Source organism: Narcine bancroftii, chromosome 8 (assembly GCF_036971445.1).
Source record: "Narcine bancroftii isolate sNarBan1 chromosome 8, sNarBan1.hap1, whole genome shotgun sequence".
NCBI classification, from domain to species: Eukaryota; Metazoa; Chordata; class Chondrichthyes; order Torpediniformes; family Narcinidae; genus Narcine; species Narcine bancroftii.
This window is the reverse complement of record NC_091476.1, coordinates 16495707-16521690: the sequence shown is the minus strand read 5'-3', so window position 1 is coordinate 16521690 and position 25984 is coordinate 16495707. Positions and strand designations below refer to the sequence as shown.

The 25984-nt window shown below is 41.7% G+C and overlaps 1 protein-coding gene across 4 annotated transcripts; it reads left to right on the top strand.

Moving 5' to 3' along the window:
- The first annotated feature begins 1858 nt into the window (after positions 1-1858).
- Positions 1859-25984, top strand: LOC138741673 (CD276 antigen homolog). 4 transcript variants are annotated; one of them, XM_069896010.1, is made up of 7 exons: positions 1859-2019; positions 6470-6628; positions 8712-8762; positions 12354-12395; positions 17292-17405; positions 19160-19181; positions 24814-25984. In XM_069896010.1, the coding sequence occupies exons 1-7, from the start codon at positions 1968-1970 to the stop codon at positions 24965-24967; spliced, it is 594 nt and encodes a 197-aa protein (XP_069752111.1). In that variant the 5' UTR covers positions 1859-1967; the 3' UTR covers positions 24968-25984. The 4 variants fall into 4 exon arrangements, with proteins under 4 accessions (XP_069752111.1, XP_069752109.1, XP_069752110.1 ...); XM_069896007.1 differs by having other exon boundaries at positions 1862-2019; positions 6470-6820; XM_069896008.1 differs by lacking the exon at positions 12354-12395 and having other exon boundaries at positions 6470-6820.

Sequence of the window (25984 nt, the reverse complement as noted above, 5' to 3'; positions counted from 1 at the left end):
TTGCTTTCTCAACCACTATCCACTGCAGGGTCTTATGGTCTGAGATGGTACAGTTTCCAAACAAGGTGGTGATGCAATTGCTCAGAATGCTCTGAAATACTTCCTGGCGCTGAACTTTGGTTTCAACTTGCCTCTTCCTTGGGTCCTATGAAGCTTTGACCATTGATCAACCTGTCATGTGAGACTTTATCAAGTGCTTTGCTAAAAATTCATGTAGACTTGCATGTAGGGTGAATGGCACTAGTAAAATCAAATGTATGCTACCAATGACCCGCCCGTTACTTTGTGGAAAAAAAATTCAATCAAGTTAATCACACTTGACCTTCCCGTAAATTCATACTATTATTAATTAAAAATTTTCCCTCCACCAAATTTAAAATGCAATTACTCATATTATCTTATTTTAAACAATGTACAAGGTTTGCATTCCCATTGAGTGGCAAATATTTCTGTCACCTGGGAGAACTAGGAGTGGTTAGAACTTTTCTTCCCTTGCTCAGTGTAACTTGCTGTCACATCCACCTTCAGTGATGTTCTGTTTCCTTGACGCTTCCTCTTTTACTACATTTTTCCTATCTTATATTTCAAATTTCAGGTTTATTATCAGAGTACATTCATGACATCACGTACATCCTGAAATACTTTTTCAAGCAGACGAGGCAGAATTTTTTACTTATCAGTAGGGCAAAAATTGTACTCAAGAAAAGATGCGCATACAAAAGAGCAAAATGCAAGAAAGAAATTTAAACAAATTGACATACAGAAAATAAATATTTAGCAATAAATACTGTGCAAAGTTAGAGCCCTTAAATAAGTCTCTGATTGAATTTGTTGTTGAGGAATCTAATGGTGGAGGAATAGCAACCGTTCCTGAACCTGGTGGTGTGAGTCTTGTGGCACTTAAACCTCTTTTTCTGATGGCAACAGTGACTATGTGCTGGGAGGTGTGGATCCTTGATGATTGCTGCTGCTCTCTGACAGCAGCGCTCCATGTAGACTTGCTCGATGGTGGAGGGAAATTTGCCTGTGATATACTGGATTGTTCAGTAACTGTGAAACGTGTCCATGCATTTTTTCCTCACCTACATCAGGTCTATTCTACAAACATCTTCCAAACCTTTCTGCTACTGAAAACTAATTTGTATTCTCTCCTGTTCAGGTCTGATGAACGGAATCATCAGCTACTGCCTGAAAAGTGTTTCCAATATTTTCTGCTTTTATCGCAAACTTCTGGCATCAGCAAAGCTTTTAATTTTTTGATCTCAGCCATTTCCGCTGCATTTTTGACAATGCTGGAAAACTGAAGCAGAGGTAGAAAATTCTGGAAAAGCTCAGCAAGTTAGGCAGCAACTGTGATGAAAGAAACAGGGGACTTTTCTGACCTGCAGCCCTTCCCTTCAACAGAGTGTTGAAAGGTCTTCTTTTCACTGATGGTGCTTGATGCTAGTTTTTGTCCCTAGTAGTTTCTGTGCTTCCTCATTATTACTGTTTGTTCTACACCCTGTCAAAAATACACTTAAAATTTGTACTTCTAACCACGTCAGACTCTTTGGAGATCTGTTGTACAGATGCAGAAATGTGATTACTTCTTTCTTTGTCTCTTCATCAATCTGTGAAGCCTCATTTGATGATCCTACTGTTGTATTCTTTCTCACTTCTGCGATATTCACGTCAATCAATATTTCCACATTTACTCCTCTTTTTTAATCCCCTCTCCATTTTATTTTTGAACCAATCCTATAATTTTATGCTACTTACTAATTTTGGACAGAAGAGTGCTATTTCTTCCTTTATGTATATTACAAATGATGTGCAGAAAATATACCCTTGTGGTTGGAGAATATTATTGGAGGGGAAAGTCATCAGGCTGATGAATTACATGATGTGATTATCTTTAGGAAAAATGAGGAAGTAACACTCCACTGCAAATCTTGAAGGCAAATTCAACAGAAGGAGTTATTTGCAAGATGGAGAAGCACTTGTGTTCGGTTCTGGCTTTGCTTCTGTTCTTGGATTTCTGTAAGTTTATTAACTTAATCTTGCTTCTTTGCTAAAGTGAAAGTGACATGTGCTTGCATGAAATGCTTCCAAAATAATTATTTCAGTTTTAGCATTTTCAATAATGGGCCCTCCAATGAACTCGATTATCCACCTGGAGCTGTTATTCTGAATTGTGTAAGAAAGAAATGGAACTGAAAGTATCAGTAATATATCTGAAAATATTACTGGTGAATGGCTCATCAAACTAAAAGCACTGTCTGCTGTGGCACTGTATTAAACTTAGATGAGGTCTCATTTGTTGGATAATGTGCAGTTCTAGTCGTCACATTATGGAGGCTTTGGAGAGGGTGCCTTCAGCAGACTTCAATGAACAAACTGGATTGCTTTCTCTGAGCATTAGAGATGGAGATGTGACCTAATAGATGTATATAAAACTGAGAGACATGGGGAATGTTTAAAGAAGCTGTGTGAAGCTATATCCACAGTCAGTGGAAATGTCTGCTAGGGGAGGTACTAGTAGTAGAAACAGAGACAATGTTTTAAGTTGTATTGAAATAGATATATGAACAGTCTGAGACCATGTGCTAGGATGATAAGGATTAGTTTAGCTTGGCGTCATGATTTACACAGACAGATGAGCTGAAGGGTCTGTTTTATGTTCCGTGACCCAATACATTTGCAAAGTCACAACATTTTGTGTATTTATTGGAAATGACATTAAAATCTTACCTTCTATTGTCAAAGAAAAAAAGATTTATTTATTTTGAGAAAAGAGATAAGGGAACTATAGCAGGCTCAAGTCAAAGAACTTCCAATGACATATGATATTAATTCCAGTGCACTAAAATAGGTTGACAAACCTCAGAGCTATTTATGAAATATGGAATGCCATGAGGAGGAACCAAAGGGTTATGGATCTCTTGAAAAAATGACAATAAATGTATTCTATTTCAATTTTATCTTGTTATCTTCAGAAATGAGTTTAGTTCATTGGACAATACATTTTAAGTGTTTTCTATAACCAAATACCAGTAAGGAGTCCAAACAGCTTTAATTCCAGAAATAATGATGAATTACATTTTTCTTTCAGTTGTACCAATGTCTCAGTGCATTTGCGGTCTGTAGCGCTTCGAACAACTTAGACTTGTTGACTCGAACCAAAGCTTTTATTAGCAAAAGACTGGAGCGTATTACATCGAAGTCGACTAGTCCAGACTGACCTGGGTCTGGTTAGGCGTGGCTACGGCTCTCAGCCAATCACTACTACTATATGTAAATATATACATTGGTGATAGTATTCTGTACTATCACACGGTCTTCAACATAAAAGAGTCATGAGTTCATTTGTGGTCTGTGCGGAGAAAGTAGAAAATGTTGTAATTAGGTTTCCTCAAAGAGTCCCCTGTCTTGGTGTTGGTTTATGTTTGCTATTCTGTACACTTGCAAAGTGAAAACCTGATGGGTGGATAGAATTGTCATGTCCATGACTCCCCATGGTAATTTTATTTAATCTGTTAGGATAAACTTGAAAAATTTTGACTTTTGGCAAATTAATGAGTGTGCTTACCTGCTGTTTCTAGTTGTGGCAAGAAATTATCCAGCGAGGTGGCCCAATGATCAGAGCTTTGAATGGGAAGGAAGAATGGGGAAATCACAGTGGGCTTAACAGCAGGCTGGAATTTTTTTCTCTGTTCTCAGAATGAATGCATTACACCTGGATTATTAACCACAAAGGGTGTCTAAAACCAGTGTACATCTGATTTTAAACAAACTGAAGCAACCAGAGCAGTGGTGATCTATAAGCACCTGGTACTGAAGTGTCAGCAATGTAGGTGACCTAAAGATCGCATTCAACATTCAGCAGACCTATTGCCCTCGTGGAATATGCTCTTCAATGATTATCACTGTGAATTCAGTTACAGGTTATAGCACGTTGGTTTGTGTAGATATCGCTGGGCAAGTAGGAAATTTCACCTGTGCAGGATAACCAGCCTGTTTTATCACACATACACATATTCCAAATGCAAGTAGTAGAGAAAGCTAAGTTTTTCCAAACAAACTGCAGGCACCAAATTTGATTTTATTCAAAACACATGCCAAACATAATCAAACATGCCAAAAATAGATAACATTCAAGCACAGTGTGTAAATGCTCACGCCTAACAGAGTAGTTTTAACAATAACAACTCAATAGGGATTTTTAAGCTGCAGCACCTGGGTAGTCCTCCTGGGATCCAGGTGCTTCTAGCACCTTTTAAGCTGCAGGGGATTGACCCATGAAATCTCCAACCCGGCGATTTAAGGGGGATCCCACCCCAGTGATGACGTGGTAAGTGATGCTTCATGTACTCAGGGGAACCATCGGTAAGTCTCCCCTGCCCACCCCCCCTCCACCCACTGGCTGTCAGTCGCCACCCACTGTCAATCACCACCCTCAGTTAGTCACCCTCCCACCATCAGTCATGACCCCCCCCACTATCAATTAACACCTACCCCATCAATCACACCCCACCCCCCCCCCCCCCCAGCAACGACCGGCTGCCACGAACATTGAGCTGTCACAACTAAAGTGCCATTCACAGCAGCGGCACTTCACAGCCACCCCACTCTCCCCCCCCCCTCACCACTGCTTGCGGCAACGACCCCCTCCTCTTCCCCCTGCACTCGTGACCCCTCCCCCCATGGCAGCAACCCCTCTCCTCCCCCACGACAGCAACCCCTCTTCCCCCCATGACAGCGACCCCTCTCCTCCTCTTCCCCCCCCTCCACTGCAGCTACATCACTCGATTGTGAATAAAAGCAGCTTTGCTCACAACTAAAAACGTCACCGCTAACACCTGATGCTTCAGCATGAGATATGTACCTAATGCACTCTTCAATGCTTCTTAGAGAGCACATGCCAAAGCCAGAACTTCTAACATCTGGAGGGAGAAAGGTGAAGGGGCGTCAGATTGCAATATTCATTTTTCTGAATTTCCACAGTCAGTTTACATTTCTCTCTGATAATTGGAAATTCTGCCTGGCCCACAGGAAAAAGAATCTCAGAGTTGTATATGATGTCATGAGGCCTTGATGCTCACATACCAGGCTGTGATGCAGCCAGTCAGCACAGTTTCCACTATACAGCTGTAGGAGTTTGCCAAGGTTTCTGATGGCATGCCAAATCTCCGTAAACTCCTGATGAAGTAGAGGTGCTGATGTACTTGCTTCACAATGGCATTAATATGGAGGGTCCAGGAAAGGTCCTCGGAGATGGTGACTTCCAGGACCTATGGTCCTCCAATCATCAGTGTAATGTACACTTCTGGTTTTCCTTTCCTATCATCTACAATCACCTCCTTGGTCTTGGTGACATTAAGTGAAAGGTTGTTGTTATGCAACAGGCTGGTTATTCTCCGAGAAATTTATTTTTTAAGTGGAACATATACCCAATCATTTATATTGTTATGAGCCCAGAGGACCCCAAAACCCATATTCACCAAGACAAATGATTACTTAAACAAAAGTTGCTTTTAATTATATTTAAACATGAAAACAAGATCACACTTTAATTTATCACTATGAACTTAACCTAAATTAGCCCCCTTCTAATTCTAAGGGCTCGTGAATGTTGTGTATGTGTAAGTTCAGAAAGGTTATTTGGTTCACAGTCCAATCTCACTTCTCATTCCTCCAAATTCATTGGTTGCAGGCAATTCTTAGACTGTACACAGAATTTAACATTTATTAAGTTCACCAGGCTTTGGTGCTTGAAAGGTAAATGGTTACTGCTCAGTAAGGTTCTTGTCAGTTTTCAGAGAGATTTGTTGTTCGCTGGGCACCCACAACTGATTCCTTGAAACCAGCCACTTCAGTGCCTTGCTGGAGAAACTTACTCCATCAGGGTTTTCCAGATGATAATCTCTTTCTTTCAGGTCACCACATTGTTCCTTTTTGTTTCTCTTAGTTCAAGTGAATATGCATGAATTTGCATGAACCACAAAGGGCTTTGATCAGGCTGAACTAAGCACTCACAACCTGTCTTCCAAATGGGGTTTTCCACAAGCTTTCCAGCTTGTCCTGTTCCAGTCCCAGCTGCTGCTGCTGACTGTACCACGGCAGAACTGATCTCTCTCTCTTTCACAGAGAGAAAAAGCCTGTTTGACTCTCTCTACTTGCAAAACCACATGACCCTCTTAGAACAGTAAGTTGCACTCCAGTCAGCCTGTGGCTCCAAACTATTCCTCCAATCTCTTTCATCTATTGCTTTTCAAAACAACAATCCATAAGTAAAGTCTCTTGGGCACCCCCCCAGAGTTTTTGCAATGGCTGCCCTGTCTGGCTTGAGCAGAACTCCAGTATTTTAAATGAGATCTGTTTTGAAGTGTTTGTATGTGACCTACACTAAAAAACCTGCTCCAATCTCCCAAAAATACAATACAAACACAGCATAATCTGTCACAATATCATGTGTTTATCTATTTTACAGTGGATTCCCTCACATTGACTGTTCCTGAGGAAGTAACAGGACTGCTGAGAAAATCAGTCGCCATTCCTTGTATCTTCAAGCCATCTGCTCAGTATACCAATTTAGAAGTCACCTGGTACATTGATAGATACACCATTGTTATCCAGAGAGACAAATTAGGTGATTATATTCCGTTATTCAAAGATCAGAACCGAGTCAGTATTAATGAGAGTCCTGGAGATGTTTCACTTGTCCTAAAAAACCTTGCTTATGGTGATCGAGGAACTTATACCTGTGAAGTGAAATTGTTCTTCATTAATGGAATAATGGAAAAGAGGAAAAGTTCAGGAGTTAATTTAATCGTGGTCAGAGGTAAGTGATATTTTCAATGTTGGTGTTCTTACTTCCTAAAGCCAATAACAAAATATGATGACCAGCAGAATCTCTGAACTACATTGATCCAGCATGTAACACTTTCAATTTATTGATTCACAATGATTGCCATTGGTTTGAAATTTGAACTAAATCCAAATAATGGAAATGATTAATTGTTTGGGAAGCATCTGTTGAGGAAGAAAAACAACATAAATATTTTGTGCCATTGCCCAATTATCATAATTGCAATATGTTAGATGTTGACAGTTTTGAAACCGATACAGGGCCAAGTGAAATGAGGCAGTTTGATGGAGAGCAGGAGTTTGGGTCTTGGAGGTGGTGAGTGGTGTTGGGTGCAGGAAAGGAATGAGCCAAAAAGTTCGGAAAGGCTGGAGAACAAGAGTGATTAATGGGCAAATGCAAATTGTGTGAAGCAAAATAAGATTTTAAAATTGGTTATTTTAATTCAGCATTAGATCCAGATATATTTTCCCTTATTGAAGTTCCTTATAGTTCTATTATAAAATACCAAGGACCCAGATCCATTGAGAAATTCATCAGTTCATCAATTATCAACAACTCTGACATCTACAATTCAGTGTTAATAATATATTGATATAATATAATTGATATAATATATTATAGAATAAAAACATATTAAATGGATGCATTGTACTAATTTTAGTCTTGTTGAACCATTTGGTAACAATGATTCATAATTAGCTTCTGTTTTCACAAATGTAGATAAAATTCTATCTAATATTTAACTCATTATTTTCTTAACTTTACCTTCCACCACCCCTCCTGCAGATGTGTCCTACGAGGTTATTTCCATCAATGCCAAGATTATTCTATTACAGTATATCCATGCTATATGATTATATTCCTCTTTAAAATGATTTTTCTTGTGATATTTATTGTTCAATGTTTAGACATAAAACATGGTAACAGGCCCTTCTGGCCCAGAAACCTATGCCATTGAAATACCCCAATTAACTTACAACCCCATACCTTTTGAAAGGTGGGAGGAAACCCATGTACAAACTCCTTACAAACAGCACTGGATTCGAACCTGGGTTGGTGGTGCTGTGATAGTGTTGCGCTAATCACTACACTAATTAGGGTATTCTGAGAAAAAAGAAGAAATTTCAGACCTGATGTCGGTTCTGAACAACCTGCCAACGTGGTAGAGTAATATTTCAATGGTGTGCATCCAAAGGGCAAATGAAGGCATAGCGTTAGGATGGAAATATTTCCTTTGAAAATGAACTCAGTGATCAAGGATTTGAAAAATTGATACTTCCAATCTTGTTTGGATTGTCCCCTAGTGTTGTCATGTAGGTTAAGTAAGGGCACTTATGGGTGGGCAATAAATGCTGGTCTTATCAAAGAAAAAAAAATGTTAAAATTGGTATGGAATCAAAAAATGCCGGAAACAGTGAGATGGTCAGATGGCATTTGTTGTAAAGCCCAGTTAATGTCTGAAGACAATGATCCAACATCAGAATTGGAAGGTGTGAGATTTTCACCTTGTAAACAACTACAGCATCAGGGGCAGTGCAATGGTGGTAGGGAGAGGGTTTGTGAGCCTGGAGGTGAGTGGAAGGGCAGCCAGTGGAAATCTCACTAGAGTCACTCATGATCGAGTGACTAATTGCAGTTGGTGCCAAAGAAAATTTGATGAAATTATCTAAATATGTTTGTCTTTCTTTAAAATGATGAAGCCATTATAGCACCAGTAAGGAGTATCAGAGAAGCTTTGCAACTTTTACATTCTTACCAATGTCTTGTGTTTTCTGCAGTACTTTGGAGGCAACAAAGTTAGAATTACAGTAAATGCTGGAGATGTTAAATACTGACTTTAACATTTTGCTCATTATTTCCCCAGCATTACCTTCCACAAAACCTACAACTAGTCTGATATCTAATCCCATCAGTGGTAAGCTTATTCTTTTATTTCTGTAGTTTCAAGCGGTGTTGATGTATATTTTGTTTTACAAGTTAGTTTTGGAAAAGCTTATAATTTCATGGGTATCTGTCATTCTTGGTTGTGAAGTATTTCTGAGCATAAAAGCCACTAGTGTGCTATTGAAAACAATGGCTAGAGGTAAAACAAAGGAGGTAAATGTTCTGTCCTGTCTTTTCTTTCCTTATTATTGCAAAAAACTGTAAGAATTTCTGTTGCCTTGCAAAAGAATGTGCACAGCCTGTCTATCAGAGCCATGTAAAACTGAAGAATCAGCAACTTGAGAAGTAAAAATAATCCTAGCAGTGAAGCGATGGGCCATTTCCATGTTAGATCATTATTGCATTTTAACATGAATATCCATGGTTTTTGTTACAGAGGTGTGTTACTATTCAATAAGCAACTTTAACAAGTAAAATATAATGGTAGTCATAATATAGCAGCTGTACAAAAATAGAAAATAGGAGTGCAGTTTGTATCTACGATGGCTTCATGAGATTTCAATAATTTTTGAGCTTTGGATAGTTGTCATTTCAGGTTTTATTCTGAATTATCACCCCATTAATGGCCTCAGTCCATAATCAGTAGAAGCGTTACATTATTTTAGTTTAGAATCAGATTTTCAAAGTGAATCATCAAAAGTTGCATTTTCCTTGACTAAAGTAAAGAGAGATTGGTACAAATCCCCCAGTCTTCCTGCCATTCCCACATCCAGTTGGCTTTGTTGGATCATTATGCATCTTGTAACATCTATTGAAATAAAGAATTAAGTGAAATGCTTCATAGACCTGAGATAATGGTTTTACATTCATGTTTTAAAGATTTATACAGGGTTTATATAGCGTAAGCTGTTGCCCCCTCCTTGAGAAGTCAATAACCCTGCAAATTACAGTGGAACATGTAATTAAGTGTTAATGCTCTTCAGTTTGTTTGTCTCCAACTTGGCTGATATTTTGGCAAGTCTGTGAGAGTGTTTGTTATTGGGCCTTTTCAGTTGGCCTCCGCGTGGAAACCGAATGAAAAGGTATTTCCTACCCATTCACGCAGGCTCAGAAAAGCCTGCTCTGAGTCCCCTTTCCGCCTGGAGGCGGCTGGGGCATTGATGCAGTGTTCAGGAGGCGTGGCTATTGGTGCCACGAGCAATGGTGGACTTTGTCACCCATAATCCCCCATGCAGCTGGGAACTGCTCTATCAACCAACAGTTCCAGCTGCATGGGGGATTATGGATAACAAAGTCCGCCATTACCTGGCAAAATGTCAAATGGTCCTGAAACACCAAGGATGTTCAACATGCATGATGTGTCAGCAACAACAACGAGAAATTTAAACTTTCACGTGTGTCTGCTCATTTGAAGCAGGCTGCCAAGAGGCTGTTCATGATAGCTCCAGTGTTCGGTCTGGGACTGACTACCGGTGTTTGTCCGGGGTGGGGGGGGGGGGGGTTGGTGTGCTGAGTGGTGCAGTGGGGAGGCTGCATGGTGGGGAGGGCTGAGTGGTTTGGTTGGGGGGTGGATTGAACAGTGGGGAGTGCTGAACAGTTTGTGTGGGGGGGAACATTGCTAAGCAGGACACCACTACCACTGGACCGCCTGTGCCCAGCAACAGTTCAGTGGTGGCTCTTGGGTTGTGGGCTGACGATATCATCAGCCCGCCCCTTTATAGTCACTCCAAACGATTCCCCGTTCATCAATCCCTAGTAGGGCCTTCACTTCTGCCCTGACACTAGAGTCGGGGAGGATCTCTTGAGGCACATCAAATGCGGACACGTCGCATTCTTGGAGGTAAGTGGAGCGAGGTAGAGTTGGATAATATCCACCTTTACCCTTGATCTTTTCTCCACCATGAAAAGTCCTATTGTTAAATGATGGTGAACAGTAGAAGACAAAAATAATTCACTTGTTGAGTAGTTTTGTGTTTCGCTCCACTATAATTGACACCTGGTTATAGTTCATTGTTATATGAATTGTGAGCATTGTATTAGTTCAATTTGGAGACCAAAGTTACTGTCGATGAATTGAGAGGGTAAATTCAAATACTCCATCAGTCATTTGTTCCCTCTTTTGGAAGCCTAAATCATTTTGTTTGCCTCAGCATCTTTGAAATAGAATGTAATGAGTGATCATTTTATTTTCTGTGTTGCACAGTCAGTTTGTTCACATTTCTTTCTTTGGTACATTTCTCTCTTTTGTGTATGTATGTATCTTGTCTTGAGTAGTGTTTATTACGTTATCGTTAAGTAGAAATTCTGCCTGGCCTGCAGGAAAAAGAATCTCGGGGTTGTTTGTGATATCATGTATGTACTTTAACAATAAATCTGATCTTTTAAATTTGGAACCTCATCCCCAACATCAATGATGCTTATTTCTAAATTTAATTATCAACGATTATTCTGACATGTGAAATGCACGTTAACAGCATTTTGTTTTAACGCTTCACTTATTGTGGCTGATCAATGAATTTTTTCTTTGGCTTGGCTTCGCGGACGAAGATTTATGGAGGGGGTAAAAAGTCCATGTCAGCTGCAGGCTCGTTTGTGGCTGACAAGTCCGATGCGGGACAGGCAGACACGATTGCAGCGGTTGCAAGGGAAAATTGGTTGGTTGGGGTTGGGTGTTGGGTTTTTCCTCCTTTGCCTTTTGTCAGTGAGGTGGGCTCTGCGGTCTTCTTCAAAGGAGGTTGCTGCCCGCCAAACTGTGAGGCACCAAGATGCACGGTTTGAGGCGTTATCAGCTCACTGGCGGTGGTCAATGTGGCAGGCACCAAGAGATTTATTTAGGCAGTCCTTGTACCTTTTCTTTGGTGCACCTCTGTCACGGTGGCCAGTGGAGAGCTCGCCATAAAACACGATCTTGGGAAGGCGATGGTCCTCCATTCTGGAGACGTGACCCATCCAGCGCAGCTGGATCTTCAGCAGCGTGGACTCGATGCTGTCGACCTCTGCCATCTCGAGTACTTCGACGCTTGGGGTGTAAGCGCTCCAATGGATGTTGAGGATGGAGCGGAGACAACGCTGGTGGAAGCGTTCTAGGAGCCGTAGGTGGTGCCGGTAGAGGACCCATGATTCGGAGCCGAACAGGAGTGTGGGTATGACAACGGCTCTGTATACGCTTATCTTTGTGAGGTTTTTCAGTTGGTTGTTTTTCCAGACTCTTTTGTGTAGTCTTCCAAAGGCGCTATTTGCCTTGGCGAGTCTGTTGTCTATCTCATTGTCGATCCTTGCATCTGATGAAATGGTGCAGCCGAGATAGGTAAACTGGTTGACCGTTTTGAGTTTTGTGTGCCCGATCAATGAATACATATGGAATAAAACCTCAGCACCGATGGGGATTGGTAGATGCTAGATAAGTGAATTTGCTATTTGCTTTAAATTGTGTGTTCAGATTGTCAAAGTGACCGCTGGGGTCGCCAATTTTAAACTTTCGGATTTTTTACCTATTTACGCAATTTTTTTGCCGGTTGCTTGAATTCCAGTTAACAGGAATTTTACTACATCACTGTAACCTTGCATTTTCATATAAAAGGATGAATCTCTGTCTTTAACACTTTGTTGATTATTTCCCCAGCATTACCTTTCACAGGACCTCCATCTAGATACATCCTCAATGGTAAGCTTATAATTTTATTTCTGTAGATTCATGCAGTGTCAATGTACTTTTTATACATCCTATTTTGGTAAAGTATAGAATTACATGGTTACCTGTCAATTTTAATGTTTGGCTTTTAGCTCCTGTATCCTTTGTATCTGCTTGGCTATTTTGCTTCAATAAAATATCTTTTTAAAACAAAATCTTGGCGCCTCACAGTTTGGCGGGCAGCAACCTCCTTTGAAGAAGACCGCAGAGCCCACCTCACTGACAAAAGGCAAAGGAGGAAAAACCCAACACCCAACCCCAACCAACCAATTTTCCCCTGCAGCCGCTGCAACCGTGTCTGCCTGTCCCGCATCGGACTTGTCAGCCACAAACGAGCCTGCAGCTGACGTGGACTTTTACCCCCTCCATAAATCTTCGTCCGCGAAGCCAAGCCAAAGAAAGGGGAAAAGTTTAAGGGGAATTTCTTCACATAGAGAGTAGTGGGAATGTGGAACGAGCTGCCACCTGAGGTGGTAAGAAGAGTTGAAGAATGCTTGGAGAAGTTGCAGCATTCATTCGAGGCACTCAAATCAGTTGAGTGTTCGCTGTGGGTTCACATCCTTGTCAAAATGCCTGTTGCCCTGTCCAAAGTTAAATCACAAAAATCTGTAGACACCGTGGTTGAAGTAAAAACGCAAAATGTTGGAGAAGATCTGCTGTAGAATGTTGTTTTTACTCTTGCCCTATTCATGTCTTCATAAACGATCATTTATACAAATGTCCATAAAGCCAGCCTCGGACAGATCCACCCCTTGACTTCCTGGGCCCTCCTGCCTTCCTGAACCATCCTGCCTTCCTGAGCCATCCTGCCTTCCTGGGCCCCCCATGCTTCAGTCTACTCAGCCTAATTGTTAATGATACCATTTATGCCTTTATGTACTTGAATGTGATCCCTTCTTTGCCATCCTTTTGCTTGAGGAAATTATTCAAAATATTGCTCAGTTGTTAAGCACAAGCTGCTGGAGGGTCTCAGTGGGTTGAGCAGGATCAGTTGGAGAAAATGATTGGTCAACAATTCAGGATGAGACTCTTCATCAAGACTAAGAGGTGGAGAACAGAAGCTAGTGAAATGAGGACAGGTTGGGAGCAGGGATATGGACTCGTGTGGGATTAGTGAATCAGGGTGAAGCATGATGGACAGAGGCAGTAGATTGGCATGTGCCAAAAGGAGAGAGAGCCAAGCAGAAAAAGCGTCTGGTGGAGGAAGGTGTGTTAAACAGGACCAAGTGGGTGATTAAGGGGCATAATCTAATGTTGCTGAAAAGTGATAAGAAGGTGACAATGTGGTATAGAGAGATTGAAACATGGAAGTCTGCAGTTGCTCTGATTGTTGCAAAAACATAGAAATGCTGGAGGAACTCAGTAGGTCTCTCAGCGTCCATAGGAGGTAAAGATATATTACCGCTATCTTGGGCCTGAGCCCTTCTTCAAAGTTTTGAGAAAAAGCATGAAGCATCTGAATAAGACAAAATGTGATAATTGGTCATGGAGGAGAGACCACGAGAAAGGAAAGGTGAGGTTTGATGGGGGAGGAGGGGTGGGGGTTTGGCTTTGTGATTGCAAAGCTGAGGTAAAGGAGACAGAGGGAAAAGGGAAGAGAGAGAGAGCTTCAGAAAAGGAGATGTGGGGGTTGGGTGGAGCTGCTTATGGGAACCAGAGAGGTTGATGTTAATACCATCTGATTAATTTAATTTTAAAATTTAGACAGACTGCCCTTTTAGCCCATGAGCCTGTTCTGCCCAATTAACCTACAACCCCTGGTACTTTTTTTGAACAGTGGGGGTGGGGTGTGGGGGGAGGAAATGAAGCCCCCGGGGAAAACCCAGGCAGATACAGGGCTGGATTTGAACCCTGGTTGTAACAGTGTTACACTAACTGTTACACTAATCTTGCCACCCTGGTTGAAGAGAGCCCAGATGGAATACGAGATGTTTCTCCAATTTATGGATGATCTCAGTCTGGCAGAGGATGACTCCATGGTCAGACATGTCAGCAACGGAATGGGCTGGGATTGAAATGGGTGGTCAGTGGGAGATCCATGCTTTTGTGGTGGACAGATCTGAGGTGCTCAATGAAAAGATCTTCCAGTCTGCGGCCAGTGTCCCTGATGCAGAAAAGACCACAACAGAAGCAACTGATGCAGTAGATCACCTCTGCTGATTCACAAGTGAAGTGTTGCTTCACTCAAGGGAATGTTTGGGGCCCTGAATGATGATGAGGGAGGAGATATGGGTCCAAGTGAAGCATCTCCTGCAGTCACAGGTGTTGGTTCCAAAGGGACAATTGTTGGGAAGGGAGGAGTGGATGAGGGAGTCACGGAGGGAGTGGACCCTGTGGAGTGGAAGGCAGAGAGGGAAGGAGCAGGGAAGACCTCATTCTGGTGGTGGGATCACATAGTCAGTGGCATAAATGGCGGTGGATGATATGTGCTTGAGGGCAGAGGGGGCCAGGGCAGATCTACGGGTAATGGAGTTTATGAGGGTGAGATCTGAGTTGAGGGTGGTAGAGGGGAAGCCATGTTGTTTGAAGGAGGAGGACATCTCTGATGATCTGGGTTGGAATATCTTGTCCTAGGAGCAGATGGTTTGGAGACGTAGGAATTGAGAGAAAGAAATGGAATCCTTACAGGGGACAGGGTGCAGTCGAGGTAGCTGTTGGAGTTGATGGGTTTGTAGAAGATGTCGGTCGTGAGCTTGTCTCCCAAGATGGAGACAGAGAGAACAAGAAAGGGGACAGTACTGCTGGAGATGGACCAAATTAGAGGGTGAGGTAGAAGTTGGTGATAAAGTGGATCAACCACCTCTCCCCCTATCAATTCTCACCTTTCCTTTCCCTTGCCCTCTTCTCCATATATAATGATCACCTTTCACCTGATGGCCTGTACTCTTCCTACCCCTGCTATTTGTTTCATTCAGGACCTTGAAGGAGGGCTCAAAACTTCATTAATATACCTTTACTTCCAATGGACGCTGCAACACCTACTGAGTTCCTTCTGCATTCCTGTGGTATAAAGAGAGAATGGATGGAACCAATGTGAAGAGTGGGGGAGGGGCAGAGAGCAGAGGAATCCAGTGGGGAGAAGGGGGTGAAAGAGGCTGCTACAGAAGAAGGAAGAAGAATAAATAAAATGGGTGGTGAAGGGAGATTGGTGGTTGGATGGAGATGGATGGGGAAGAGGACAAAAAAGGGAAAGGGAGAAGAGCGTAAGTGGTCTGGAAAAAGAGAAAGCAGGAATTGTTACCTGAAATTAGAAAATTCTATGTCAATACTATTGGGCACAAGGTGTTGCTCTTCCACTTTGCATTGGACCTCATTCTGGCGTTAGAGATGGCCCAGGACAGACAGGTCATTGTGGAAATGTGGAGGTGAGTTGAAATGGCAGCAACTGGGAGTTCAGGATGGTCATTGTGGACAGAGCATAGATGCTCTGTGAAATGGTCACCAAATCTGTGTTTGGCCTCACTGGTGTAGAGGGGGCCATGTTGGGAGCACCAGATCAAGTAGATGAAGTTGGAGGAGGTACATTCAAAACTTTGCCTCTCGTCGAAGGGCAGTTCAGGTCCCTGGATGGTGGTGAGGAAGGAGATGTAAGAGAAAATGCTACATTTCCTGCTGATGGAAGGGAAAGTACGAGAGATCATGGAGAGGTGGGCGAGGAGAGATGAGCAGAGAAGGGAGTCACAGAGGGAGCGACCATTGCAGAAGGCAAAAAGGGGTGGAAGGAGTAGGTGTGTCTGGTGATGGGGTCCAGTTACAGTTGGTGGAAATGATAGAGGATGAGGTGATGGATGGGGTGAGAGTATGGATAAGAGAAACCATATTCCTGTTCTGTCTGGAGGGAAATGTGGCAAGAGCAGAACTCTGAGAATGAGGAAATGTAGGAGACCACATTTGAGGGGAAGTTGCAATGACTGACAAAGGAGGACAGGACAGACATCCTGGAATGGAAGGCCTCATCTTGAGTGCAGATGTGAAAATGGAGAAACAGGGAGAAAGGGATGACCTCCTTACTGAAGACAGGGTGGGAGGAGATGTTGTTGAGGTAGCTGTATGACATCGTCAATGTTTAAATAGGATTCTTGGTTACAACTGATAATGAACAACAGAGGGTTGCAATAACACATTTGTTGAATTACCAGTGGAGTTCCTAGCTTTCAAGCCAGCTGTTTACAGTTGGCTGAGGTGTTAACAGAGAACTGTAGAAGAAAAAGTTGATCAATCAAATTCATTGAAAGGGCTGGGGAGAGATTGGACAGGCTGGTTCTTTATTCCATCGAGCATCAGAGGTTTATAAAATCATGAAGGGCGTGGAAAATGATTGCAGTCCATTTACCAGTGTAGACAATTCTAAAACAAGGCGACACATGAAGGTATCCTGAAATACTGTAGCATTAATTAAGTATGAGAGGTATATGATAAGTACTGTCTCTTTATCCTACTTTGACGTTATATTTGTTGATAAGTAAAATATTAATTACAATATCTACAAATGCTCTTCAGGCAAGGCCACTAAAACAAAGTGCTTTTCTCACAGAGGCCACTAGATGGCATTTCTCAGAAAACAAGTCCTTTTAAATGTACAGGGTTTTCAGAAGAATACCTTTGGGTCATGTTCTGCACGCTTCTTCTCGTACACCTTAGATCTGCTGAAACCCTAGTGAAAAGTACAAACATGATCAGGAAACTTGAGTCATTCATTTTTATCAGTCTTAGTGTCACAAACAGTGGATCATTTGCAGAGGGAAATTGGAGCCTTACAAAACCTTCAGGAAGTCATTATTTTATATAAAACGAATTCCATGGATATTTAACAATTATTTCTGCATATTTGCATGTATTAACACTGATTCCTGTGACTTTGTTTTCTAGAATTCACTAATAGGAAAATCCCAGTGTGGGTGTTTGTTTTGACGATTGTTTCCATCGTGCTCTTTTTTTCTGCTACCATTCTCTTCATTTTGTACAGATCAAAAACTGAAAGAGGTAAATTTCTGATAAGAATAATTCTGGTTTCTAAATGCTGATTTAACAGTCTGGACAGCAGTGTGTCTCCGCAGATTTAACCATATAACCATATAACCATTTATGGAGCGGAAACAGGTCATGTTGGCCTTTTGAGCAAGAGAAAATATGAAGTTAGCCGGAGTTCTGACCCTGTCCATTTGCCTAACAGTACTGGATGGAAAGGGCAGGTGCTTGGATTTGGGGGAGGGAGAAGGTCTGCCCCAGTGCTCTTTGATACTCGGTGTCTTATACTTAAGAATAAAGAATATCCGGCAGTGAGAGGTGTCCTTGTGCATGAAACCATACCTGGTGATCATCAGACATCTCAGAGGGGCAAGGCTGGAAGACAAAACTTAAGGTTAGATTATAATTCTCAAATAGGGATTTGCCAAGGGAGCAGTTGAGCTTAACCACATTGGGGAAAAGTTGTAGACCTTCATTTGAATAGGAAATGACAGACAGCAGGCCTTCTGATCTTCTGTGCTGGCAGTGGACGGAGCTTCCTGTAGATGATGTACGTGCTTGGGAGATATCCCACACCACTTAGTTTCCTATAAAACAGATGAATTTTTTTCTTCTAATATAGCCTGAGGACACTGCGGTCATTTCTGTTCACTGCTTTTTTCTAGTCTTTGTCCACCAGGGTGATCCAAAATGAACACAATGGGATTGACGTCATGCCTCAGTCCTTTTACCATTGACACTGCAAAAGCATCCCATGCACTTTCCTATCATTGAGGATAATGGGGGAGTCCACAGGATCTGGGTGAAGGTGCCCAGAGAGTGAGAAGATACAATGGTCAGGGTTAACAGGGGTGCACAAGGCTGATGATACTGGATAGCTTTAAAATGTCAGGATGGGTTTCAGCTAAGTGTGGATTGTATGGTTGTCATTCTCGATGAGGGTTTCTGCTGTTTTATGAGCAGGGGCATTTTATATGTGACCCAAATATCTAAAAATATGAGTATGTACTGCAGGTGTAAGCTCAGCTCCAATTTCTTTTGCACTTGATGTTGATTATCTTGTAAGATTGAAGTTTTGAGCTGGCAATTAGTTGCCATTATGCTGTCACCATGCCCTAAATGTGATTTGATCAGATACTATTTGTTGTCATGTAACAAAACAGAAATGTAATATTACATGCAATTGCCCTTAGTCTGCCATAAGACAAAGGTCCAGCATTAGCATTGGCTGGCACCTCTTACAGTTGGAGTATGAGAAGCAAAAGAGAGTCCCTCCAGATTCAACTCCAGCTCTCCTTCAGCCTCTGCAGTTGCTCAAGACTCCAATTCAGTTCCAACCATCGGCAACCTGAGCCCAGATCCAAATTTCTGACACGATGAGGAATCCTCCTTGCCCTCAGCATCATCCTGAATCCGGGTTCCAATACCTGGTTCTCATGAGTCAGTCTCCAGCAGTCCACAGCTGTGTGTGAGTTTTCGGAGCTCAAGTCGCCAGTAGCCCGCAGATACCATGAAGATACTAAAATGTTCTATGCTACCATATATACCACAGTATTTTATAATTTGCCAAATTGTCTGAAAATGAATTTCCTAGATCTCTCAAATACTTTCTTTCTCTGTGCTGATTTAATTCCATTGTGTTTTCCTTGTTTAATGAACCTTATAAGATTTAAGATTCTGCCTGTCTTAAGGCAGACAGAGTCACCAAAGTGTTTAACTTCATGCTCAATGATTGCTTTTAGATTCTATTTGAACCTTTTGTTTTCTAGATCACAAATATGAATTTACAAGGTAGGTGCATTTTCACTTCATTGCTAAAGAGTTAGGATCGGGGTTATTTTATTTAATGGGGTGCTGGGGATTTTTGAACTTTCCTCAGGATATTCCCCCTTAAAATGTATCCCATTAACTGAAATTTTCAGCTGCCTTTCTTAATTGCACGGCCTCTTCTAATTTTGCATGTATTTTTCATGCCTTTTCCAAAATGCAATAATTTCTATCTTTAAAGCTTCTTGATAAGGACAAGTCATTGTTGTTGGACATTTATAATCCTACTATTCATTTTCACTCCCTGCTCCTATACACTTTTTAATGCTAACCTTGTACATGTTCTGAGATACAGACTGACCTGTAAGAATCTCCTCTCATTCTTTTACTCATCCCATATCTCTCACTTCTTAAACATATGAGATGCAGTAAAAATCTGGTGAAGACTTACCCTGTGAATGGTGGCTTTGACCCATTGTCTTGTCAGCCAAGAACAAATACCAAACTTGAACAGAACTGCATTATGATTGCAAATAACTAGAATATCACTTATGGCTGTATTACAATATTTAAAACAACATATTGAATATTGTAATATCGACACAAGTTGCATTCTGGTTACTTGTGTTACAGTTGCAAGATCTGGACTGAATATAGGGGCATGAGAGTCGTGTAGATAGGCAAAAAGGCCCAATGTGGACATGATTGGCTGTGGCCTGTTTCTGCGTTGCATGAATTTATGGCTCTACTCCAAATTATTTATAATGTTCTGAAAACAATCCAATATCATGCCATGCAAAACGATAGTCCCTGCTATAACCTGCCCCATTATTTAGACAGTTTCGGGTATTTTTCCCTCAAAATACAGCTATCTGGGAGAAATCACAGAAGGCACATAACTATTTCTAGTCTGATCTGCAATGGTTTGTGTGTGCATGCTTGCCAATTAGATCAAGGGTAGGAAAGCAGAAATATGTACTTCAGGACTTGTATCAAAAGAAAGGTAGGTTACTTGGAGCTTAAGTGCTGGTGCCAAACTTTGGCTGGTGCCAAACTCACCCCAAGTCCAAAGCCCGCTGCGCAGCTCAGACGGCAAAGTCCTCCTCAGCGACAAGATCTCCATCCTCAACCGATGGTCAGAACACTTCCAATCTCTTTTCAGTGCCAACCGCTCAGTCCAAGATTCCGCCCTGCTCCAGCTCCCTCAACAGCCCCTAAGGCTAGAGCTGGATGAGGTTCCCACCCTGGATGAGACATATAAGGCAATCGAACAACTGAAAAGTGGCAAAGCAGCAGGTATGGATGGAATCCCCCCAGAAGTCTGGAAGGCTGGCGGCAAAACTCTGCATGCCAAACTGCATGAGTTTTTCAAGCTTTCTTGGGACCAAGGTAAACTGCCTCAGGATCTTCGTGATGCCACCATCATCACCCTGTACAAAAACAAAGGCGAAAAATCAGACTGCTCAAACTACAGGGGAATCACGTTGCTCTCCATTGCAGGCAAAATCTTCGCTAGGATTCTACTAAATAGAATAATACCTAGTGTCGCCGAGAATATTCTCCCAGAATCACAGTGCGGCTTTCACGCAAACAGAGGAACTACTGACATGGTCTTTGCCCTCAGACAGCTCCAAGAAAAGTGCAGAGAACAAAACAAAGGACTCTACATCACCTTTGTTGACCTCACCAAAGCCTTCGACACCGTGAGCAGGAAAGGGCTTTGGCAAATACTAGAGCGCATCGGATGTCCCCCAAAGTTCCTCAACATGATTATCCAACTGCACGAAAACCAACAAGGTCGGGTCAGATACAGCAATGAGCTCTCTGAACCCTTCTCCATTAACAATGGCGTGAAGCAAGGCTGTGTTCTGGCACCAACCCTCTTTTCAATCTTCTTCAGCATGATGCTGAACCAAGCCATGAAAGACCCCAACAATGAAGACGCTGTTTACATCCGGTACCGCACGGATGGCAGTCTCTTCAATCTGAGGCGCCTGCAAGCTCACACCAAGACACAAGAGAAACTTGTCCGTGAACTACTCTTTGCAGACGATGCCGCTTTAGTTGCTCATTCAGAGCCAGCTCTTCAGCGCTTGACGTCCTGCTTTGCGGAAACTGCCAAAATGTTTGGCCTGGAAGTCAGCCTGAAGAAAACTGAGGTCCTCCATCAGCCAGCTCCCCACCATGACTACCAGCCCCCCCACATCTCCATCGGGCACACAAAACTCAAAACGGTCAACCAGTTTACCTATCTCGGCTGCACCATTTCATCAGATGCAAGGATCGACAATGAGATAGACAACAGACTCGCCAAGGCAAATAGCGCCTTTGGAAGACTACACAAAAGAGTCTGGAAAAACAACCAACTGAAAAACCTCACAAAGATAAGCGTATACAGAGCCGTTGTCATACCCACACTCCTGTTCGGCTCCGAATCATGGGTCCTCTACCGGCACCACCTACGGCTCCTAGAACGCTTCCACCAGCGTTGTCTCCGCTCCATCCTCAACATCCATTGGAGCGCTTACATCCCTAACGTCGAAGTACTCGAGATGGCAGAGGTCGACAGCATCGAGTCCACGCTGCTGAAGATCCAGCTGCGCTGGATGGGTCACGTCTCCAGAATGGAGGACCATCGCCTTCCCAAGATCGTGTTATATGGCGAGCTCTCCACTGGCCACCGTGACAGAGGTGCACCAAAGAAAAGGTACAAGGACTGCCTAAAGAAATCTCTTGGTGCCTGCCACATTGACCACCGCCAGTGGGCTGATAACGCCTCAAACCGTGCATCTTGGCGCCTCACAGTTTGGCGGGCAGCAACCTCCTTTGAAGAAGACCGCAGAGCCCACCTCACTGACAAAAGGCAAAGGAGGAAAAACCCAACACCCAACCCCAACCAACCAATTTTCCCCTGCAACCGCTGCAATCGTGTCTGCCTGTCCCGCATCGGACTTGTCAGCCACAAACGAGCCTGCAGCTGACGTGGACTTTTTACCCCCTCCATAAATCTTCGTCCGCGAAGCCAAGCCAAAGAAGTGCTGGTGCCAAACTTCTAGTAATTTGAACAAGTGACCTCGTTTCAGGAACCCTACACAAATGAGATTAAACTGAGAGGAATCTAAATAACCATTTCAAACATAACTGAATGATTTGACCCTGTAGAATGATAGCAGCTAAAATGGTGCAGACAGTGAGGCATTAAAAAAAAATGCTGCTTGAATGAATAGTAAATGAGTCCTCCACCAAGAGTCTGAATAGATTTGATGCTAAACAGCTCACTTAAGCCTTCAGTCAAGAATGCCAAAGAAATGTTGGATTATAGAGCCTAAAAATTTAGAATATAATGACTTTGAAGTAATATTTATTCTTTTTACTAATCTGGCTGTTCTGGTTAGTTAGGAATAAGAGTAATTCAGATACTGGAGGCAGTGTAGAGAAGAGCCACAGGATTGATCCCTAATTCCAAAGACCTGAAGTGAGGAAAAGATGGAAAACTTTAGACTTGGCACTTGTGAGGCAAGTTTGGGAAATTATTTTAAAATAGATAAGGGTTAAAGATAAGATCTGAATATTATTCAGTCAAACTATTGGAATAGACTGGATGGAGGCTGGGTTTAATCTAACAGAAAATGGTTGATAACCACTGATAAGAGAAAGGCAGGAGGAAAGCTACAAAATCACAACCACGTGAGGATTCAAAGAAAATGCACTAGAGGGAGCCAGAGTTAACAACGTGTCATTGATTTATTCTGAAGAACCAATTTTCTATTGAAATTTTGTTCACCAGTGAGTTCTTTGTCCTGGCATCAACAACCTATGTCAGTTTTCAAAGAAGCTTTCACTGCAGGCTGAATTGGGAAGTGGAACTTGCATGGTCAGTTCCAAGTATACAGATCCAGGAGAAAAGTTAGCTAGTGGTTTTCTGGAAAATGACATATTCAGCACCTTGTGTTCCTATTTCATCCATTAAGTGTCTTAGTCATTCTCCCTTGCGTAATTAGGAAATCTAATGGAAAATTAAAGATGCTTAGTTAGTTTTTTGAGTCTGTTTCAGTGCAATAGATTTTGTGACATAGATTTTGAATATTTCAGACTCACCTTCTCACTCAATGCTTCAAGCAAGCTGCCTTTCTCTCTTAATGCTTTCCGAATGAATACTGCCATCTCTGCATTAAAGTGTGTTCTCATAGGAATGGTTTCTGAGATAGTGCTAAGGGGCTCTTGCTTATGAGAAAACTAGGCATTATTTTACTTATTTATTTTACAGATAATGTGATTGAAATATTTCAAATTAAAAAAAAAAAAGTGCTTTTCAAACGGCAGGGGATAGTAGGTCTAGGCAGTAGTTTTTAACCTTTTTTTCCGAGTCACATACCACCTTAAGTCATCCCCTACTAACATATAAGCATAAGATGTGGTTCGTAAGGGATTATTTAAGGTGGTGTGTGAGTGGAAAGAAAAAGGTTGAGAACCACAGATCTACAGCTTGAAATTATTTTGCAGGTAATATAATTGAAATATTTAACATAATTAGTGTCTCGAACATTTCTTCTTCACTAATACTTTTGAAAGCACCCTCGTCATAGCTCCACACCTCAGTGGTTAGAGCGCTGGTCTTGTAAACCAGGGGTCTTGAGTTTGTTCCTTGCGGGGGCCTCATTTCTGTGAGGGATGCTGGACAAACAATGGGACTGTCTGTTTTCCATTCAGTTGACAAAGTTAAAGAATTTCATGTATGTTACAATCTAAATGTAGTATTACGTGACAATAATGGAACATTTAACCTTTCCTTGGTGAAGAGGGATGCAAAGTACTCAGTAATTTTATATACATAATTCAGGTTGATTAGTGAACTTCAGGATCATATCAACCATGTACAGGTTTCCATTTTTGTCCTTTATTGATCCCCTCTGTGATGTGTTATGGTCAGTATTTAAGCCTATAGAACACTTTTGAATTTATTTAAGTAGGGACTAATCTTTCCTCGTATGCTCTCTTTATCTGTCATAGTTCGATTTTCACTGTGATTCTATTGTAATGGGCCCAGCTTATAGATATGCACAATCTGGCTCTTGTCATGAGCATAGACATTTTCAGTAGTGAGCTTGTGGTGCACTGCAGTGCGAACAAACAAGCACAAACTACGAAGGCTGGACTACAGGCTTTAATTAGCTTAAAACTTGCACACGAGGTTCAGTATCCCTTCTGGCTCCACACATTCTGCTCCTGTCCAAGGGCCGATGTGAGCCTTGTGATTGGTGGAGGCAGTCTCCCAGGTTACCTCCCTGCAGGTACAATGGGTTACCGCCTGCAGTGGGCAGTGCAGGAGGGCGGACAGTCGCAGGCAGTCACCAACAGTCCAGTGGTTGGATCACCACAGAGCTAAATTATCAGCTAGTTGGGAAGAGACAATCCTGGAACATATTTAATAATTATAAAGAAAGGAATGGCAGTTTTTTTCAAAGTGAATTACTTTTTACTGTTTCTGCTTTTGTGTCTCTCTGATGTGAAGTTATAGTTAGCAGTTGGATGGACAATTGGCTAAGTTTCAGCACTGAGTGGATAGGAGGAGCTTAATTCATGCTGATTGTGTCATAAACAGCTTTTTACCAACTGTGCAAACTAGTTTATGTGTTCATTTTGCTTTAAACTTTAGAACGGAAAGATTTTCACTGCAGGAACCTGTCAATCTGAATTCAAATGAAAATAATGAATATGAAATAATGTCGAAACTGGATCAGCTGAGTATTCAGAATTACAAATGGGATCTGCCTGTGGATAAACACATGCTTCAGTTTGAAGAAGAATAATATGTGCTACTTCTGCAGAAGACCGATCTATCTGCATATTGCATTCTATTTATTGCAGTACTTAACTGAACAAAATGACATAAACAATTGTTCTGATTTGAAGTTTTCAAATAAACAGCCCTGAGTTCAAGTAGTTCTGCAATCCACACTATTTCTCCTATTTGTTTGTTCTCTTATTTTATCTACTGCCCTTGGGAGACACTGCTGACTCCTTTGGGTTCTTATGAAAGGTCATTGAACTGAAATATTACCCTTATTTCTCTGCACTCAAATGCTGCTTGATTTACGGAGTATTTCCAGCATTATCTGTTTTTATTTTGGTCAGTGAGATGCAATTACAGCACCAGTGTCGTGAGTTCTAATTGGGCACTGTCTGTAAGCAGTTTGTACTTTCTCCCCGTCTGCATGGATTCAGTTTCCTCCCACCAAATATGTATGGACTTTGGTGGTTAATTGGTGCATTTGAGCAGCATGGGCTCATGGGTGGACCGTGCTGTATCTCTAAATTTAAATGAAATGAAATTTCCACTACCTATCTTAGTTCCCTTTTTTTAATGCCAACCCTGGTTCCTTATAATTGTTATACTCAAATAGTTATTTTACAGTCATAACTCAGAATGATTTGTGTACTTGGCAGGTATTGTGCACAGTATTAAACATGCAGTTATCGTATAGTAGTCGCCAGGAGCAGGAATGTGATTGATTTCCTTGTCTAATCCTGGCCATTTGTTGATTTTAAAATGTTGCCTGGTGAAAGGTCATTAATGTGGTTTCTCTCTCGTTGACCCTGCTTAATCTCCTAATTATGAGAAGTACTTTTTGTTTTATTTTGTACATTCAGTCTCTAATTTATTATATTCATTATTTTCTTACCTTGATACTTAATTTGTAACAAGTACTTTTTTGCTTCTTTACATGAGCTGTTTTGTGTGAAATGATAACCATTTTATACATTTTCATCAAGCATTTAATTGTGTTTTGCATATGGATTTTAAAATTAAACTCAATATAATTTGA